Raw genomic sequence first — 13,751 nt, 5'->3', positions numbered from 1 at the left:
AATATAACAGTGTTACATACCTTCACCAGGCCCAAGTCAATCTCCAGAACATTAGCCAGCTGGAACAGAACCACCAGAGGAAGATGATCAAGACTAAATGGGACTGATATCACTTTAAAAAAGTCAACCATTAAAGTCCATTATTAGCCTTGTTTGACCATCCTGCAAGCTCCTACTGTAAGAAACAGAATGTGATCTCAAGACCTGGACGGTCCAACGAGGCTGAGACGTCATATTATTTCACCTACCTCTGACACATTAGTCTGCTCGTCGATGGACACAAATATTTTGTACAACAGGGTTTCAAAGTAGTCTCCCTGGACCCTGTTCATCACGAAGCCTTCCAGAGGGGGCACTGGGAGATAACACATCATATTAATGAATAGATAACATACTGTATAATACAGTTGAAGTCGGAAGTTTACATACACCTTAGATAAATACATTTAAACTCAGTTCTTCACAATTCCTGACATTTAATCCTAGTAAAAATGCCCTGTCTTAGGTCAGTTAGGATCACTACTTTATTTTAAGAATGTGAAATGTCAGAATAATAGTAGAGATAATTATTTATTTCAGCTTTTACTTCTTTCATCACATTCCCAGCGGGTCAGAAGTTTACATACACTCAATTAGTATTTGGTAGCATTGCCTTAAAATTGTTTAACTTGCGTCAAACGTTTCTGGTAGCCTTCCACAAGCTTCCCACAATAAGTTGGGTGAATTTTGGACCATTCCTCCTGACAGAGCTGGTGTAACTGAGTCAGGTTTGTAGGCCTCCTTGCTCGCACACACTTTTCCAGTTCTGCCCACAAATTGTCTATAGGTTTGAGGTCAAGGCATTATGGTGGCCACTCCAATACCTTGACTTTGTTGTCCTTAAGCCATTTTTCCACAACTTTGGAACTATGCTTGGGGTCATTGTCCATTTGGAAGACTCATTTGCGACCAAGCTTTAACTTCCTGACTGATGTCTTGATATGTTGCTTCAATATATCCACATACTTTTCCTGCCTCATGATGCCATCTATTTTGTGAAGTGCACCAGTCCCTCCTGCAGTAAAGCACCCCCACAACATGATGCTGCCACCCCCGTGCTTCACGGTTGGGATGGTGTTCTTCGGCTTGCAAGCATCCCCCTTTAACATCCAAACATAATGATGGTCATTATGGCCAAACAGTTCTATTTTTGTTTCATCAGACCAGAAGACATTTCTCCTAAAAGTATGATTTTTGTCCCCATGTGCAGTTGCAAACTGTAGTCTGGCTTTTTTATGGCAGTTTTGTAGGAGTGGCTTCTTCCTTGCTGAGTGGCCTTTCAGGTTATGTCGATATAGGACTCATTTTACTGTGGATATAGATACTTTTGTACCTGTTTCCTCCAGCATCTTCACAAGGTCCTTTGCTGTTGTTCTGGGATTGATTTGCACTTTTCGCACCAAAGTATGTTCATCTCTAGGAGACAGAACGCATCTCCTTCCTGAGTGGTATGACTGCTGCGTGGTCCCATGGTGTTTATACTTGCGTACTATTGTTTGTACAGATGAATGTGGTACCTTCAGGCATTTGGAAATTGCTCCCAAGGATGAACCAGACTTGTGGAGGTCTACAATTATTTTCTGAGGTCTTGGCTGATTTCTTTAGATTTTCCCATGATGTCAAGCAGAGGCACTGAGTTTGAAGGTAGGCCTTGAAATACATCCACAGGTACACCTCCAATTGACTCAAATGATGTCAATCAGCCTATCAGAAGCTTCTAAAGCCATGACATCATTTTCTGGAATTTTCCAAGCTGTTTAAAGGCACAGTCAACATAGTGTATGTAAAACAGTGAATTATAGGTGAAATAATCTGTCTGTAAATAATTGTTGGAAAAATGACTTGTGTCCTGCACAAAGTAGATGTCCTAACCGACTTGCCAAAACTATAGTTTGTTAACAAGAAATTTGTGGAGTGGTTGAAAAACAAGTATTAATGACTCCAACCTAAGTGATGTCAACTTCCGACTTCAACTGTATGTTGTGGGCCCTCTTCACAGCCCTCAGACAGATATAGATGGTAATGTTGTGGGCCCTCTTCACAGCCCTCAGACAGATATAGATGGTAATGTTGTGGGCCCTCTTCACAGCCCTCAGACAGATATAGATGGTAATGTTGAGGGCCCTCTTCACAGCCCTCAGACAGATATAGATGGTAATGTTGTGGGCCCTCTTCGCAGCCCTAAGACAGATATAGATGGTAATGTTGTGGGCCCTCTTCGCAGCCCTCAGACAGATATAGATGGTAATGTTGAGGGCCCTCAGACAGATATAGATGTTAATATTGTGGGGCCTCTTCACAACCCTCAGACAGTTATAGATGGTAATGTTGTAGGGCCTCTTCACAGCCCTCAGACAGTTATAGATGTTGTGGGGCCTCTTCACAGCCCTCAGACAGATATAGATGTTGTGGGGCCCTCTTCACAGCCCTCAGACAGTTATAGATGGTAATGTTGTGGGGCCAAATGTTTTCTCAACTTTCCATCCAAATGGACTTGTAATAACACCATTATCTCACTCAGATCAAGGATCTGCTGCCAATACCCATGATTCCTGGCTGAATAAACCACTATAACAGTATGAGACAAATAGGACCCTAAGAGCATTTTATTTTGATACCAGGTTTAGTATCATAATACTCAATAGCAGGTTTAGTATCATAATACTCAATACCAGGTTTAGTATCATAATACTCAATAGCAGGTTTAGTATCATAATACTCAATAGCAGGTTTAGTATCATAATACTCAATAGCAGGTTTAGTATCATAATACTCAATACGATATCACGGCAAGAAAAGAAGGCATATTAGTCAATCGTTGGGCATCTTGAATTCAAGATCATTAAATTTGACATATTTTACGTCAACATTTTTCAGAGACAGCCATGTATGCATGAATTAATCAATTAGACCTTGTTTTTACCAAATCTAATTACGTAACATAATGGGAGTCAATTATATTAATGGTAAATCTCTATTGATAAACTGGGTAAATCAATATGTAGCCAAGGCCTATCCATAATACAGGTGGATGCGTATTCAATAGGAGTGTGTGCAGGCATTGAGTTATTGAGCTTGTTTTGGCTGATCGAATGGGACTACAGATGACCAACAATCTGTTCCTCTTCCATTGAAGACTTATTTCATTGTACTGATCAACAACATTTGCATAGAAGTAGCTTCATTTATTAAAAAATGTGCGCTGTCTCGTTAACCAGTAATGACGTCATTCACAAGGCAAGAGGAGAGCGGCCCGGAGTCCGTCCGTTGAGGTAAAATATCATCTTTGGGAGAGACGTGAGACACCGATTAAGTGAATACAATTTTTGATGCATATTATCACAAACTAAGTACCAAAGGGTAGTGAATTGATGTTCGCTATCTGTCAGCGAGAAAAGAAAGTTGGCCTACAAAGCTGGAAACTACCGGTATCTTCTTGTATGGACATTGTTTTGCGAACTGTAATTAAGTTTCAACATTTCTACATGCCGTGTCGCATTATTGAAGTGTGTTAACTTGTGTGCAGGATGGCAGTGAGTTAGTGGAGCTAACATGATGCAGCCCAGACTCCCAGGCTAGCAGTGAGTTAATGGAGCTAACATGATGCAGCCCAGACTCCCAGGCTAGCAGTGAGTTAATGGAGCTAACATGATGCAGCCCAGACTCCCAGGCAAGCAGTGAGTTAGTGGAGCGAACATGATGCAGCCCAGACTCCCAGTGCAGGCTAGCAGTGAGTTAGTGGAGCTAACATGATGCAGCCCTGACTCCCAGTGCAGGCTAGCAGTGAGTTAGTGGAGCTAACATGATGCAGCCCAGACTCCCAGTGCAGGCTAGCAGTGAGTTAGTGGAGCTAACATGATGCAGCCCTGACTCCCAGTGCAGGCTAGCAGTGAGTTAGTGGAGCTAACATGATGCAGCCCAGACTCCCAGTGCAGGCTAGCAGTGAGTTAGTGGAGCTAACATGATGCAGCCCAGACTCCCAGTGCAGGCTAGCAGTGAGTTAGTGGAGCTAACATGATGCAGCCCTGACTCCCAGTGCAGGCTAGCAGTGAGTTAGTGGAGCTAACATGATGCAGCCCAGACTCCCAGTACAGGCTAGCAGTGAGTTAGTGGAGCTAACATGATGCAGCCCAGACTCCCAGTGCAGGCTAGCAGTGAGTTAGTGGAGCTAACATGATGCAGCCCAGACTCCCAGTGCAGGCTAGCAGTGAGTTAGTGGAGCTAACATGATGCAGCCCAGACTCCCAGTGCAGGCTAGCAGTGAGTTAGTGGAGCTAACATGATGCAGCCCTGACTCCCAGTGCAGGCTAGCAGTGAGTTAGTGGAGCAGGCAGGGAGCTCTATAATAAGGACTACCAGTGAGTTAGGGGAGCAGGCAGGGAGCTCTATAATAAGGACAGGCAGTGAGTTATGGGAGCAGGCAGGAAGCTCTATATTAAGGACAACCAGTGAGTTATGGGAGCAGGCAGGGAGCTCTATAATAAGGACAGGCAGTGAGTTAGGCGAGCAGGCAGGGAGCTCTATAATAAGGACAGGCAGTGAGTTAAGGGAGCAAGCAGGGAGCTCTATAATAAGGACAGGCAGTGAGTTAGGCGAGCAGGCAAGGAGCTCTATAATAAGGACAGGCAGTGAGTTAGGCGAGCAGGCAAGAGGCTCTATAATAAGGACAGGCAGTGAGTTAGGCGAGCAGGCAAGGAGCTCTATAATAAGGACAGGCAGTGAGTTAGGGGAGCAGGCAGGGAGCTCTATAATAAGGGCAGTGAGTTAGGGGAGCAGGCAGGGAGCTCTATAATAAGGGCAGTGAGTTATGGGAGCAGGCAGGGTTCTCTATAATAAGGACGGGCAGTGAGTTATGGGAGCAGGCAGGGTTCTCTATAATAAGGACGGGCAGTGAGTTATGGGAGCAGGCAGGGAGCTCTATAATAAGGGCAGTGAGTTAGGGGAGCAGACAGGGAGCTCTATAATAAGGGCAGTGAGTTAGGGGAGCAGGCAGGGAGCTCTATAATAAGGGCAGGCAGTGAGTTAAGGGAGCAGGCAGGGAGCTCTATAATAAGGGCAGTGAGTTAAGGGAGCAGGCAGGGAGCTCTATAATAAGGGCAGTGAGTTAGGGGAGCAGGCAGGGTTCTCTATAATAAGAGGTCGGCTGTGCTGATAGACAGGCTTGATCCGTGAGACCCATTTGACAGAAGTACTGAAAGTACCACAAATTCTAGCATCAAACCTTCTACCATGTTCTAATATAGAAAAGGTCTGGAAGTTTGGGTGTACCGTGCAACACTTGGCAACCGCTCTGTTAGTAGCTACCTGAAATACAGCTGTCATCTGAGATGGGTACGTCTAGATAGATGTATCCCCTGTTGTACAGACCTGAAGGAGAAGAACGAGGCACAGATAGCACATATTACTATGGCAACAAGATCAAAAAGCAAACATCAATATATTACCATGTATGAAAACAGCATTCAATTAGTATTAGGACTAAGGTAAGCGCACAGAGATTTTATTGATCAAAAGATGTCATTAGAAATACATCTGTCATGGCAGAGCATCATATGTGCCCTACATTTTCCCCAGTCTACAATAAACAGAGAACAGTGCATACATGCCACTACATTTTCCCCAGTCTACAATAAACAGAGAACAGTGCATACATGCCACTACATTTTCCCCAGTCTACAATAAACAGAGAACAGCGCATACATGCCACTACATTTTCCACAGTCTCCCATCTTCCCCAGACTCCATCGGCCCCCAGTCCCCCATCGGCCCCCAGTCTCCATCGGCCCCCAGTCCCCCACCGGCCCCAATCTCCCATCTTCCCCAGTCTCCCACCGGCCCCAGTCTCCCATCTTTCCCAGTCTCCATCGGCCCCCAGTCCCACACCGGCCCCAGTTTCCTATAGGACCCAGTCCCCCACCGGCCCCAGTTTCCTATAGGCCCCCAGTCTCCTATAGGCCCCCAGTCCCCCACCGGCCCCAGTCTCCTATAGGCCCCCAGTCCCCCACCGGCCCCAGTTTCCTATAGGCCCCCAGTCTCCTATAGGCCCCCAGTCCCACACCGGCCCCAGTCTCCATCGGCCCCCAGTCCCACACCGGCCCCAGTCTCTAACGGCCCCCAGTCTCCCATCTTCCCCAGACTCCATCGGCCCCCAGTCCCCGATCGGCCCCCAGTCTCCCATCGGCCCCCAGTCTCCCATCGGCCCCCAGTCTCCATCGGCCCCCAGTCCCCCATCGGCCCCCAGTCTCCCATCTTCCCCAGACTCCATCGGCCGCCAGTCTCCCATCTTCCCCAGACTCCATCGGCCCACAGTCCCCCATCGGCCACCAGTCTCCCATCTTCCCCAGACTCCATCTGCCGCCAGTCCCCCATCGGCCCCCAGTCTCCCATCTTCCCCAGTCTCCTATAGGCCCCCAGTCCCACACCGGCCCCAGTCTCCATCGGCCCCCAGTCTCCACCAGCACCCAGTCTCCGACGCCCCCAGTCCCCCACCGGCCGACGTCTCCATCGGCCCCCAGTCCCCCACCGGCCCCCAGTCCCACACTGGCCCTAGTCTCCATCGGGCCCCCAGTCTCCATCGGCCCCCAGTCCCCCACCGGCCCCAGTCTCCATCGGCCCCCAGTCCCCCACCGGCCCCAGTCTCCCATCTTCCCCAGTCTCCCATCTTCCCCAGTCCCCCAGTCTCACATCTTCCCCAGTCTCCCATAGGCCCCCAGTCTCCATCGGCTCCCAGTCTCCATCGGCCCCCAGTCTCCATCGGCCCCCAGTCTCAATCGGCCCCCAGTCCCCCATCGGCCCCCAGTCTCCCATCTTCCCTAGTCTCCCATCGGCCCCCAGTCTCCCATCTTCCCTAGTCTCCCATCGGCCCCCAATCTCCCATATTCCCCAGTCTCCCATATTCCCCAGTCCCCCACCGGCCCAGGTCTCCTATCGGTCCCCAGTCTCCCATATTCCCCAGTCTCCCATATTCCCCAGTCTCCACCGGCCCCCAGTCTCCCATCGGCCCCCAGTCTCCCGTCTTCCTCAGTCTCCCGTCTTCCCCAGTCTCCCCCAGCCTCCCGTCTTCCCCAGTCTCCCGTCTTCCCCAGTCTCCCGTCTTCCCCAGTCTCCCGTCTTCCCCAGTCTCCCGTCTTCCCCAGTCTCCCGTCTTCCCCCAGTCTCCCATATTCCCCAGTCTCCCATATTCCCCAGTCTCCCATCGGCCCCCAGTCTCCCATATTCCCATGTCTCCCATCGGTCCCCAGTCTCCCATCGGTCCCCAGTCTCCCGTCTTCCCCAGTCTCCCGTCTTCCCCAGTCTCCCGTCTTCCCCAGTCTCCCGTCTTCCCCAGTCACCCGTCTTCCCCAGCCTCCCGTCTTCCCCAGTCTCCCGTCTTCCCCAGTCTCCCCCAGTCTCCCGTCATCCCCCAGTCTCCCGTCTTCCCCCAGTCTCCCGTCGGCCCCCAGTCTCCCGTCGGCCCCCAGTCTCCCGTCGGCCCCCAGTCTCCAATCTTCCCCAGTCTCCCATATTCCCCAGTCTCCCATCTTCCCCAGTCTCCATCGGCCCCCAGTCTCCCATAGGCCTCCAGTCCCCCACCGGCCCCCAGTCTACATCGGCCCCCAGTCTCCCATCTTCCCCAGTCTCCCATATTCCCCAGTCCCCCATCGGCTCCCAGTCTCCCATCTTCCCCAGTCTCCCATCTTCCCCAGTCTCCCATCCTCCCCAGTCTCCCATCTTCCCCAGTCCCCCATCGGCCCCCAGTATCCCATCTTCCCCAGTCTCCATCGGCCCCCAGTCACACATAGGCCTCCAGTCCCCCACCGGCCCCCAGTCTCCCATCTTCCCCAGTCTCCCATATTCCCCAGTCCCCCATCGGCTCCCAGTCTCCCATCTTCCCCAGTCTCCCACCGGCCCCCAGTCTCCACCGGCCCCCAGTCTCCCATCGGCCCCCAGTCTCCCATCGGCCCCCAGTCTCCCATCGGCCCCAGTCTCCCATCGGCCCCCAGTCTCCCATCGGCCCCCAGTCTCCCATCGGCCCCCAGTCTCCCGTCTTCCCCAGTCTCCCGACTTCCCCAGTCTCCCGTCTTCCCCAGTCTCCCGTCTTTCCCAGTCTCCCGTCTTTCCCAGTCTCCCCCAGTCTCCCGTCTTACCCAGTCTCCCGTCTTCCCCAGTCTCCCGTCTTCCCCAGTCTCCCGTCTTCCCCCAGTCTCCCATATTCCCCAGTCTCCCATATTCCCCAGTCTCCCATCGGCCCCCAGTCTCCCATATTCCCCAGTCTCCCATATTCCCCAGTCTCCCATCGGCCCCCAGTCTCCCATATTCCCCAGTCTCCCATCGGTCCCCAGTCTCCCATTGGTCCCCAGTCTCCCGTCTTCCCCAGTCTCCCGTCTTCCCCAGTCACCCGTCTTCCCCAGCCTCCCGTCTTCCCCAGTCTCCCGTCTTCCCCAGTCTCCCCCAGTCTCCCGTCTTCCCCCAGTCTCCCGTCAGCCCCCAGTCTCCCGTCAGCCCCCAGTCTCCCGTCGGCCCCCAGTCTCCCGTCGGCCCCCAGTCTCCAATCTTCCCCAGTCTCCAATCTTCCCCAGTCTCCATCTGCCCCCAGTCTCCCATAGGCCTCCAGTCCCCCACCGGCCCCCAGTCTACATCGGCCCCCAGTCTCCCATCTTCCCCAGTCTCCCATATTCCCCAGTCCCCCATCGGCTCCCAGTCTCCCATCTTCCCCAGTCTCCCATCTTCCCCAGTCTCCCATCTTCCCCAGTCTCCCATCTTCCCCAGTCCCCCATCGGCCCCCAGTCTCCCATCTTCCCCAGTCTCCATCGGCCCCCAGTCACACATAGGCCTCCAGTCCCCCACCGGCCCCCAGTCTCCCATCTTCCCCAGTCTCCCATATTCCCCAGTCCCCCATCGGCTCCCAGTCTCCCACCGGCCCCCAGTCTCCACCGGCCCCCAGTCTCCCATCGGCCCCCAGTCTCCCATCGGCCCCCAGTCTCCCATCGGCCCCCAGTCTCCCGACTCCCCCAGTCTCCCGACTCCCCCAGTCTTCAATCTTCCCCAATCTCCCATCTTCCCCAGTCCCTCAGTCTCCCATCTTCCCCAGTCTCCCATCGTTCCCAGTCTCCATCGGCCCCCAGTCTCCATCGGCCCCCAGTCTCCCATCTTCCCCAGTCTCCCATCGGCCCCCAGTCTCCCATCGGCCCCCAGTCTCCATCTTCCCCAGTCTCCCATCTTCCCCAGTCTCCCATCGGCCCCCAGTCTCCCATCGGCCCCCAGTCTCCTATCTTCCCCAGTCTCCATCGGCCCCCAGTCTCCATCGGCCCCCAGTCTCCCATCTTCCCCAGTCTCCCATCTTCCCCAGTCCCCCATCGGCCCCCAGTCTCCCGTCTTCCCCAGCCTCCTGTCTTCCCCAGTCTCCCGTCTTCCCCAGTCTCCCGTCTTCCCCAGCCTCCCGTCTTCCCCAGCCTCCCGTCTTCCCCAGCCTCCCGTCTTCCCCAGCCTCCCGTCTTCCCCAGTCTCCCGTCTTCCCCAGTCTCCCGTCTCCCCCAGTCTCCCGTCTTCCCCAGTCTCCCCCAGTCTCCCGTCTTCCCCAGTCTCCCCCAGTCTCCCGTCTTCCCCAGCCTCCCGTCTTCCCCAGCCTCCCATCTTCCCCAGTCTCCCATCTTCCCCAGTCTCCCATCTTCCCCAGTCTCCCATCTTCCCCAGTCTCCCATCTTCCCCAGTCTCCCATCTTCCCCAGTCCCCCATCGGCTCCCAGTCTCCCATCTTCCCCAGTCTCCCATCTTCCCCAGTCTCCCATCTTCCCCAGTCCCCCATCGGCCCCCAGTCTCCCATCTTCCCCAGTCTCCATCGGCCCCCAGTCTCCCATAGGCCTCCAGTCCCCCACCGGCCCCCAGTCTCCCATCTTCCCCAGTCTCCCATCTTCCCCAGTCCCCCATCGGCTCCCAGTCTCCCATCTTCCCCAGTCTCCCACCGGCCCCCAGTCCCCACCGGTCCCCAGTCTCCATCGGCCCCCAGTCTCCCATATTCCCCAGTCTCCCATATTCCCCAGTCTCCCATCGGCCCCCAGTCTCCCATCGGCCCCCAGTCTCCATCGGCCCCCAGTCTCCATTGGCCCCCAGTCTCCCATCTTCCCCAGTCTCCCATCGGCCCCCAGTCTCCCATCTTCCCCAGTCTCCCATCGGCTCCCAGTCTCCCATCTTCCCCAGTCTCCCACCGGCCCCCAGTCTCCACCGGCCCCCAGTCTCCATCGGCCCCCAGTCTCCCGTCTTCCCCAGTCTCCCATATTCCCCAGTCCCCCATCGGCTCCCAGTCTCCCATCTTCCCCAGTCTCCCACCGGCCCCCAGTCTCCACCGGCCCCCAGTCTCCCATCGGCCCCCAGTCTCCCATCGGTCCCCAGTCTCCCATCGGTCCCCAGTCTCCCGTCTTTCCCAGTCTCCTGTCTTCCCCAGCCTCCCGTCTTCCCCAGTCTCCCGTCTTCCCCAGTCTCCCGTCTCCCCCAGCCTCCCGTCTTCCCCAGCCTCCCGTCTTCCCCAGCCTCCCGTCTTCCCCAGCCTCCCGCCTTCCCCAGTCTCCCGTCTTCCCCCAGTCTCCCATATTCCCCAGTCTCCCATCTTCCCCAGTCTCCCATCTTCCCCAGTCTCACATCTTCCCCAGTCCCCTATCGGCCCCCAGTCTCCCATCTTCCCCAGTCTCCATCGGCCCCCAGTCTCCCATAGGCCTCCAGTCCCCCACCGGCCCCCAGTCTCCATCGGATCCCAGTCTCCCATCTTCCCCAGTCTCCCATCTTCCCCAGTCCCCCATCGGCTCCCAGTCTCCCATCTTCCCCAGTCTCCCATCGGTCCCCAGTCTCCCATCGGTCCCCAGTCTCCCATCGGTCCCCAGTCTCCCATCGGTCCCCAGTCTCCCATCGGTCCCCAGTCTCCCGTCTTCCCCAGTCTCCCGTCTTCCCCAGTCCCCCGTCTTCCCCAGTCCCCCGTCTTCCCCAGTCTCCCGTCTTCCCCAGTCCCCCGTCTTCCCCAGTCTCCCGTCTTCCCCAGTCTCCCGTCTTCCCCAGTCTCCCCCAGTTTCCCGTCTTCCCGCAGTCTCTCATCTTCCCCAGTCCCCCACCGGCCCCAGTCTCTCATCGGCCCCAGTCTCCCATCGGCCCCCAGTCTCCCATCGGCCCCCAGTCTCCCATCGGCCCCCAGTCTCCCATCTTCCCCAGTCTCCCATCGGCCCCCAGTCTCCCATCTTCCCCCAGTCTCCATCGTCCCACAGTCTCCATCGGCCCCCAGTCTCCCATCTTCCCCCAGTCTCCCATCTTCCCCCAGTCTCCCATCTTCCCCAAGTCTCCCATCTTCCCCAGTCTCCCATCTTCCCCCAGTCTCCCATCTTCCCCAGTCTCCCACCGTCCCCCAGTCTCCATCGGCCCCCAGTCTCCCATATTCCCCAGTCTCCCATATTCCCCAGTCCCCCATCGGCTCCCAGTCTCCCATCTTCCCCAGTCTTCCACCGGCCCCCAGTCTCCACCGGCCCCCAGTCTCCCATCGGCCCCCAGTCTCCCATCGGCCACCAGTCTCCCATCGGTCCCCAGTCTCCCGTCTTCCTCAGTCTCCCGTCTTCCCCAGTCTCCCGTCTTCCCCAGTCTCCCCCAGTCTCCCGTCTTCCCCAGTCTCCCCCAGTCTCCCGTCTTCCCCAGTCTCCCGTCATCCCCCAGTCTCCCGTCTTCCCCCAGTCTCCCGTCGCGTCGGCCCCCAGTCTCCCGTCGGCCCCCAGTCTCCCGTCGGCCCCCAGTCTCCCATCGGCCCCCAGTCTCCACCGGCCCCCAGTCTCCCGTCTTCCCCAGTCTCCCCCAGTCTCCCGTCTTCCCCAGTCTCCCGTCTTCCCCAGTCTCCCCCAGTCTCCCGTCTTCCCCAGTCTCCCGTCATCCCCAAGTCTCCCGTCTTCCCCCAGTCTCCCGTCGCGTCGGCCCCCAGTCTCCCGTCGGCCCCCAGTCTCCCGTCGGCCCCCAGTCTCCCATCGGCCCCCAGTCTCCCATCGGCCCCCAGTCTCCCAACTTCCCCAGTCTCCCATCTTCCCCCAGTCTCCAATCTTCCCCCAGTCTCCAATCTTCCCAAGTCTCCCATCTTCCCCAGTCCCCCAGTATCCCATCTTCCCCAGTCTCCCATCGTTCCCAGTCTCCATCGGCCCCCAGTCTCCATCGGCCCCCAGTCTCCCATCTTCCCCAGTCTCCCATCGGCCCCCAGTCTCCCATCGGCCACCAGTCTCCCATATTCCCCAGTCTCCCATCGGCCCCCAGTCTCCCGTCTTCCCCAGTCTCCCGTCTTCCCCAGCCTCCCGTCTTCCCCAGCCTCCCGTCTTCCCCAGTCTCCCCCAGTCTCCCGTCTTCCCCAGCCTCCCGTCTTCCCCAGCCTCCCGTCTTCCCCAGCCTCCCGTCTTCCCCAGCCTCCCGTCTTCCCCAGTCTCCCGTCTTCCCCAGTCTCCCGTCTTCCCCAGTCTCCCGTCTTCCCCAGTCTCCCGTCTTCCCCAGTCTCCCGTCTTCCCCCAGTCTCCCATATTCCCCAGTCTCCCATATTCCCCAGTCTCCCATATTCCCCAGTCTCCCATCGGCCCCCAGTCTCCCATATTCCCCAGTCTCCCATCGGTCCCCAGTCTTCCATCGGTCCCCAGTCTCCCATCGGTTCCCAGTCTCCCGTCTTCCCCAGTCTCCCATCTTCCCCAGTCTCCATCGGCCCCCAGTCTCCCATAGGCCTCCAGTCCCCCATCGCCCCCCAGTCTCCCATCTTCCCCAGTCTCCATCGGCCCCCAGTCTCCCATCTTCCCCAGTCCCCCATCGGCTCCCAGTCTCCCATCTTCCCCAGTCTCCACCGGCCCCCAGTCTCCATCGGCCCCCAGTCTCCCATATTCCCCAGTCTCCCATATTCCCCAGTCCCCCATCGGCTCCCAGTCTCCCACCGGCCCCCAGTCTCCACCGGCCCCCAGTCTCCCATCGGCCCCCAGTCTCCCATCGGTCCCCAGTCTCCCGTCTTCCTCAGTCTCCCGTCTTCCCCAGTCTCCCGTCTTCCCCAGTCTCCCGTCTTCCCCAGTCTCCCGTCTTCCCCAGTCTCCCCCAGTCTCCCGTCTTCCCCAGTCTCCCGTCATCCCCCAGTCTCCCGTCTTCCCCCAGTCTCCCGTCGGCCCCCAGTCTCCCGTCGGCCCCCAGTCTCCCGTCGGCCCCCAGTCTCCCATCTTCCCCAGTCTCCAATCTTCCCCAGTCTCCAATCTTCCCCAGTCTCCCCCAGTCTCCCGTCTTCCCCCAGTCTCCCGTCTTCCCCAGCCTCCCGTCTTCCCCAGTCTCCCGTCTTCCCCAGTCTCCCGTCTTCCCCAGTCTCCCGTCTTCCCCAGTCTCCCCCAGTCTCCCGTCTTCCCCAGTCTCCCGTCTTCCCCAGCCTCCCGTCTTCCCCAGCCTCCCGTCTTCCCCAGCCTCCCGTCTTCCCCAGTCTCCCATCTTCCCCAGTCTCCCATCTTCCCCAGTCTCCCGTCTTCCCCAGTCTCCCGTCTTCCCCAGTCTCCCGTCTTCCCCAGTCTCCCGTCTTCCCCAGTCTCCCGTCTTCCCCAGTCTCCCGTCTTCCCCAGTCTCCCCCAGTCTCCCGTCTTCCCCAGTCTCCCGTCATCCCCCAGTCTCCCGTCTTCCCCCAGTCTCCCGTCGGCCCCCAGTCTCCCGTCGGCCCCCAGTCTCCCGTCGGCCCCCAGTCTCCCATCTTCCCCAGTCTCCAATCTTCCC

At 56.9% G+C, this 13,751-nt stretch overlaps 1 protein-coding gene across 2 annotated transcripts in view; it reads right to left on the bottom strand.

The window, feature by feature from the left end:
* fam91a1 (family with sequence similarity 91 member A1) overlaps positions 1 to 13,751 on the bottom strand; it is a 113,564-nt gene that overhangs the window by 46,140 nt on the left and 53,673 nt on the right. For both annotated transcript variants that reach the window (XM_036970971.1, XM_036970972.1), the window contains exons 8-10: positions 5,344 to 5,406; positions 249 to 355; positions 21 to 59 (exon numbers count right to left, since the gene is read on the bottom strand). In XM_036970971.1, the coding sequence (XP_036826866.1) occupies positions 21 to 59; positions 249 to 355; positions 5,344 to 5,406 (209 nt within the window). The remainder of the gene's footprint in view (positions 1 to 20; positions 60 to 248; positions 356 to 5,343; positions 5,407 to 13,751) is intronic.

The sequence above is a fragment of the Oncorhynchus mykiss genome, chromosome 32, assembly GCF_013265735.2.
Source record: "Oncorhynchus mykiss isolate Arlee chromosome 32, USDA_OmykA_1.1, whole genome shotgun sequence".
In the NCBI taxonomy this organism is placed as follows: Eukaryota; Metazoa; Chordata; class Actinopteri; order Salmoniformes; family Salmonidae; genus Oncorhynchus; species Oncorhynchus mykiss.
This window is presented reverse-complemented; position numbering and strand designations above follow the sequence as displayed.